Genomic DNA, 6,699 nt, shown 5'->3' with positions numbered 1-6,699 from the left:
TTTTATTTTAAAAAATGGGCAAATTATAATCCCCCTAAAGGGTTTATGGAACATAATTCAATCCTTTTGTTTGGGTACTAGGCCTCTCAATCGCGCCTATTGAACTGGTCTGATCTGTTAATGCCCAGGCCAAAAAACTTCTGGGCTTGGGCTTTCGGTCTATTCATTCAAGCCTCAATTTTCTTTTTCAGTAAAAATCATTAAATTTCACCAAATTTCGGGCTTATTTCAGGCCTATCCCCACAATTTTAAACGCTTGTAAAATCACCCCTTCTGAAAAACCTGACAAACAGCATAAGCTTCAGACTCAACACGCATACAATTTCTGGAAAAACAGAACGAGGACTGAACTCCACCGATGATTCTTTGACTGGAGATTGAAGAAGGCTTGGGCGTACTGCAAAAGCTTGGACAGCAAACTTCAAATTGAAGAACGTGTCTGGCTGGTAGAGTGTGAATCCTGCAAGGTAGGGAGGTTAAGGATTTAGAAGGAAAAATTGGGGTTTTTTTAATATAGCTTTGTAGGGGTGTGCAGTCCATTTTGGTGTGGTTAAGACATTTTTCAAACCGAACTAAAAAAAACGGTTTGAAAAAATAATAAATCCAACTAAACTAAACTGAAAAAATATGGTTTTGTTTACGGTTTGAATCTAATAAAAATTATTCACTTCTAGTTCTTCATATTTATTAAAAAATAAATAAATCATAATAATAACTAAACATTAACAATATTCTCTTCCTCCCGATGGTTTTCCTTCCTCCGACAGCCCGTCTCAACTTTACCCCAACCTATCCGATGTCAAAAGATGTTGTCTGGGAAAATGATCGTCTTCCCAGATAAAGTTGACTTGTCTTCCCAGATGAAGTTGACTTGTCTTCCCAGAGAGAGACGAGTTGTCTCGTGTTTTCCAAACCTGCACCTCGAAGCCTCTCTGGCTTATGTTTCAAGTTCGTAGCATTTCACACATTTTGATTTTCTGAACATGATTTGAAATTTGAATCTCCTTTCAATGGCGCAAAAAACTGAAGTACGTGTTAGGAAGAGAGGCAAAAGTGAACAATGCGCACCGGATTTGCTTTATCGTTATTTCATCTGAATTTCTTAAATTAGAGAATGGGAATAAGATGTTTGATTTTACTCTTGGTTTCTCATATAGTATTTATTATTTTTCCTTCTCATTTGAGTTAATTCGAATGAATTCATATCAGTTATTTGATTATCTTTTTTCATTTAAAATATAATAAAATTGGCAAAAAATGTTGAAAATGATTAAAAGAGTATCACAAATTTATATTGAGTCTTATAAATTTTATGATTAATTTTGTTTTTTAAGTATGATTTATTATATTTTCTATCATATAAGAACAATTATCCTTCATCATAAGTAAGATATTTTAAGTAAAAATTTAAAGTCGGTTCATTTCGAATATAAAGAAATATAAGTACATTATTAATTTTAAATAATTAATAATACATTCAAAAATTGTTTGGCAAGTTGGACCGCAAAAGCCTACTAAGGCCTGACCCAGCAAAGCTCAGGGGGGTTGGGTCACGCCGTAAACATGTCATTTTTAATGGATCAACCCAACCTACTAATAAGTATACATAATGGGTCACATTAAACCCTAGATGATACAACCCACTATCCTATCCACGTAGGAGTGGCATTTTAGTCATTAAAAATAAGGTAGTCCCACTAACGACATATCAGAAAGCATAATGTGATAATGCCAAGATCAATTGCCCTCTGCCCAATGTAACTACTAAGAAATGCCTGGTGATTCGGTGAAATGGTCCCATTTACTTGGAATTAAGCTGGTGGGAGAACATGTGACCTAGGCTCCACTTCTGAAAATGAATCTCTACACATTTTCATTCTCTTTTCTTGTTAAAATAAAATAAGGAACCTTATAAAAAACAAGCACCTAGCTTTACAGGTGAAAAGTACTAAAAACAGTTAAAGCTGTTGGAAAATTAGGTGAAAGTTGACGAGTTCATATGACTTGCAGAATGTTTCAATCAAAAGTTAAACTTTGTGAAGTTCATGAAGAGGCAATGCGGGATATAGGAATGAATTTACAGTTGATAAACACTTCTCATTCATCGGAGCTCCCTATCAACATCAGTATTGCATGTAAATTCTCACAACAGAATATCTAAAGTCTCCATCTTAATCAACACTACAACAACATATTGACATTGAATTCTCAAACAGGAAGAATGGAATTATGTTATATCTACAACTACCGAAAGAAGTATTGTGTCTAGGAAAGCCATCAAAATACCTTTTTTACCGACCATCGGCAGAAGTGAAAGATTCTGCAACACCAGTTCGTCTTGTTGGGATACTACCTTTGCTGTCTTCTAGGTCCATATAACTTATGTCCTTCGCTTCAGCTTCCTGCCAGTCCTTCACCATTTGGTTCAAGGGTAGGCTGTAATCGATGCCACAATAATCTTCTGGATCATCATACAATGGTTTCCATTTTTCAACAAGTGGTGCTAGTATATTCACGGCATGCCCCATGTCTGGCCGTTGACTGGGTTCCCTTGTGGTGCAGTGTCCAGCAAGTTCAGCAATAGTGCAGATACTTTCAAATGTTTCATCTTTCACATCTAAGGCCCTGTCAATAACAGCCCTCAGCTTCTCTTTGTCTGATTTTATGTTCCAGAACCATGCAGCCAAGTACTGGCTTTCCTCGGGCCTGTCCTCATCAAGAGCCATCAATCCTGTCAAGAGCTCCATTAACACAACCCCAAAACTGAAAACATCAGCTTTTGTTGTGATCTTTCCTGTCACTAAATTCAATTAGAACATGAAAGTTAGTTTTAGTACAATACTATCCTAAATAAAATTGGACGATAAGGAAATTAGATAATCACATAAATATTCCTATATTTTACCAAATTAAGAAAAATACATCTAGACATTCTTATCCTTCTGATGTGGTTGGCTACCAAGCTCGGTGAATTATTGCCTGAGGCTGTTAACCTGTTTCTGTATATGCAATTTAAGTTGTTTTAGAAAAGTTCTGATACTTTTGTGGAGCATATGGCGATTACTCTTGTAAGTCTAAAAACATTACTGATTTCTCACCAGCATATTCTGGCAGTACGTACATATTTGTCAAGATATTAAACAAAATAACAGCTATCTATATCAAGTACCAGTTTAAGACATGAAAAGAGGACTTAAAAAAATGGTTACCAGCATATTCTGGTGCCAAGTATCCGAAAGTCCCAGCAAGCCTTGTGACGATAGATTTCTCACCATCGGGAGCAAGTTTCACCAACCCAAAGTCCGAAACTTTTGCTCTGAAATCATCCCCAAGTAAGATATTTGAAGATTTAAGATCTCTATGTATGAAACTCTGGTGAGCTAGAGTGTGAAGATACTCCATCCCTCTGGCAACATCTAAGGCAATATTTAGCCTCCTTTTCCAAGAGAGAGGCTCCAAGTTTAAGCTCTTCCAGTGGAACAGATGCTTACTTAGAGCTCCTTGAGGCATATACTCATAAACAAGAATTCTCTCGTAGCCTTCAATGGAATAACCCAACAAAGATACCAAGTGACGATGTCGGACCTCTGAAAGAACAGCTATCTCAGCCTGGAACTCATCCAGGGCTTTGCTGCTAATGACACCAGCTTCCATTCTTTTCACAGCTATTTTAGTTCCATCATCCAGCTCTCCCTTGTAAACTACACCGAAACCTCCACGGCCGAGCTCATTCTCTGAAGCAAAATTCTTAGTCACATTTCGAAGAACTTGAACTGATATTACCAGATTTCCAGCTTCACTGACATGAGAGTCACCAATCCCACTACTGCTTATACTAGCAGAACCACTCCCAGTTACTGTTGAAGTGCTTTCATTAGCAACAACAATCTTAACCATATTATCTGAATCAGATGGATCTCTTGGGTAAATTACAAGAGAACTTGGAGCCTGCAAGGTGTCTTTTCTGTTCTTACGGCAATAGGTGTATAGAGGAACTGCCAGAAGAACAACAACTGCAACACTAACAACCGGAGCTACAATTGCTACCAAAACAGCTCTTTTGGAGCTTTTTGGTTTGGTTGGTTCAACTGAAGAAGTTACAGCACCAGAATTTGAGCCTTTGGTTGGAGCAGATGGGTCGTCAGATAAACCTGAACTCCTGGATGGACTACCTCCGGGAATTGTCCTGGACTGATTCATATTCGATAAAGGATTCCCTTCCATTACTAGATGCACAGAATCACTGAATTTAGGCAGCGGAGGGGAAATGTTGTTTCTACTGAGATCCAACAATGCTAAAGATTTCAAACTAGTCCAGTTCATTGGAATAGCACCCCTAAGATTATTAGACTGAAGTCTAATCTGAGTAAGAGAATCTAACTTTGCAACTGAAGGACTCAGTGTGCCACTAAGATTACTACCAGGCAAATTCAAAACATTAACCTTATTATTGTGATCACAACCCAATCCAAACCATGTGCAAGGATTATTGCCAGACCATGAAGCAACAAGCCTCTGAGGGTAATTTAACCCATCAAGGATCTCGATAAGAGCCATAACTTCCGGGGCGCAAGGCCCTGGAGTCGGTAGACAGAATGGATTTGAACTAAAAGAAGACTTATTTGCACTAAACTCAGGGATTGGACCCATTAACATGTTATTGTTCAAATCTAAATTGTCTAATGGCATACTTGCTAAGCTTGGAGGAATAAGGCCAACAAGTTTGTTACTATTTAAATTAAGATCTTTCAAGGCAGTTATATTACCAATATTTTCTGGAATTTTTCCTATGAACTGGTTCCCATGAAGCCAAAGAGTCTGAAGTGAAACAATATTGGCCACCACATCAGTTGGACCACTCAGTCCACCACCTTGCTGATCATTCAGCCAAAGATTCACCAAGTTCAAGTCTTTAAAGCTCCCTGGAATTTCACCTGACAAACTATTTCCTGAAAGTTTCAAGTTTCGCAAAGAAGAAAGCCCTCCAAGAAAATCTGGCAAATGGCCAACCAAATTACAATTCATACAAGAGAGATTAGACAATTGTACTGAATCTTTCAACCCCTCAGGAAAAGACCACCCTGTAGTAGCATTAAAATTGTTATCATCCAATGCCAAGCTCTCCAAACTCACAAGACCATCAAAGAAATCTGCAGGAATGGAATCAAATTCATTCTTGTCTAAATATGCAAACTTCAGACTTGATAAGCCCCCAAAACTTGGCAACTTCCCATTAAACTGATTCTTCTGCAAACCAAGATTTTCTAGCTTGGAAAGCTGGTTCAGGTTCTGAGGCAAAGGACCTTTCAACCCAACACTCTGAACTTGAATCTGAGTAACCCTTGAATTAGCACAGAACACATGTTTCCAACTTGGAGGGCCACAAGGGTCACCATTTTCAGGCCACTGCAAGAGCTCTGGATTCTCCAAGTTCTTCTTGAACTGGTTCAGGATATCAACATCTCCAGGATCAGTGACACTTAAAACAGGTGTCAAAACTAAGAAAACCAGTGACAAAACAAGCTGAATTCTCATTCTAGACCTGTGGTTTTGTTTCTGTTGCAACAAAATGGTTGTGAGTAAAACAGCACAACCATTTGAAAACAACCACACAAAACAAAAGCTGGTTATAAAGGAGCTTCATTTCACTTCCAATGGCTACTCCTCAAAATACCCACCTGAAATCTTGCATGCAGAATGGAAACTTGAGCACACAACACAGAATTTTCGGATCACATAAACACTGTAGAGATAGAGTGAGAGAAGTTAAAAATACAAACTATAGTAAAAGAACTCTGTTCTTTCTCATTGTTTGTCTAAAGAGATAACATAAAATATTACAAAAAAAAAAGATTAAAGCTGTAAGGTTCAGGAACATTAAAGGCGGATCTGTGATGAGAAATTGTCAACAAAGAGATTAAAAATATAAGAATTTTCACATTCAAGGCAACATTCTAAAGTATTTTTATTATTAATTTCTTACCTCATTTGTAACATAGAACACAATTTTTCTTCACTCTTATGATAGTTTTTTTTCCTCTTACATCATTAACTATAAAGGGTATTATTTTTTTTGTAATCTAATTAGATATTTTTTTTAGAGGATTAGTTAATAATTATTGAGTGGTGATTAATTGATGGAGTAATTTACCAAGAGTTTTATTTCATAGTTATTACAATTTTCATGAATAGATAAATATAAAAATATAATTGTAAATTTTGTTATTAATTCAGTTTTTAAATGTAATTCACCTCGTTATCTTAAATTTTATGTTCACGATTATATTATTTATTTATAAAAAAAGTGTTTTGATGGAGTTATATACTGATGATAACCCAAAGATGATGTCTATAGAATTTTAAGGTGAAATAATTTATTTCTTGGATTTTTTTCCTCTATGCATCAATTTTTTTATATTTCTATCTCATTGGTGGTCTTTGGACAGAGAAGTGGAGTTACCTGTGGTTATTGTATTTACTTTTGTTTTAAATGTACAAGAACATGATAATTATATTAGTATGATGATTTCGATTTGATAAAAGATTATTGTTTTTTCTTTTGTAAATATAAGATGAATAGAGATTTCGTAGATATTGATAAGATATATTGTTGTATGAAGTGTTCCTCATTATCTCTAATTGCTAATACTTTCATTGTTTTTTTAAACGATCAATTGATAAATAACATTTTTAGTCACA

General features: G+C 36.0%; 1 protein-coding gene across 1 annotated transcript; it reads right to left on the bottom strand.

Annotated features, from left to right (window-relative positions):
* Positions 1-2,064: 2,064 nt before the first annotated feature.
* On the bottom strand, positions 2,065-5,782 carry LOC123227606 (receptor-like kinase TMK3). Its single transcript, XM_044652665.1, has 2 exons — positions 3,210-5,782; positions 2,065-2,800 (listed from the first exon to the last, which is right to left on the bottom strand). The coding sequence occupies exons 1-2, from the start codon at positions 5,533-5,535 to the stop codon at positions 2,292-2,294; spliced, it is 2,835 nt and encodes a 944-aa protein (XP_044508600.1). The 5' UTR covers positions 5,536-5,782; the 3' UTR covers positions 2,065-2,291.
* Positions 5,783-6,699: the final 917 nt, after the last annotated feature.

This window comes from Mangifera indica, chromosome 10 (assembly GCF_011075055.1).
Source record: "Mangifera indica cultivar Alphonso chromosome 10, CATAS_Mindica_2.1, whole genome shotgun sequence".
Lineage (NCBI taxonomy): Eukaryota > Viridiplantae > Streptophyta > Magnoliopsida > Sapindales > Anacardiaceae > Mangifera > Mangifera indica.
This window is presented reverse-complemented; position numbering and strand designations above follow the sequence as displayed.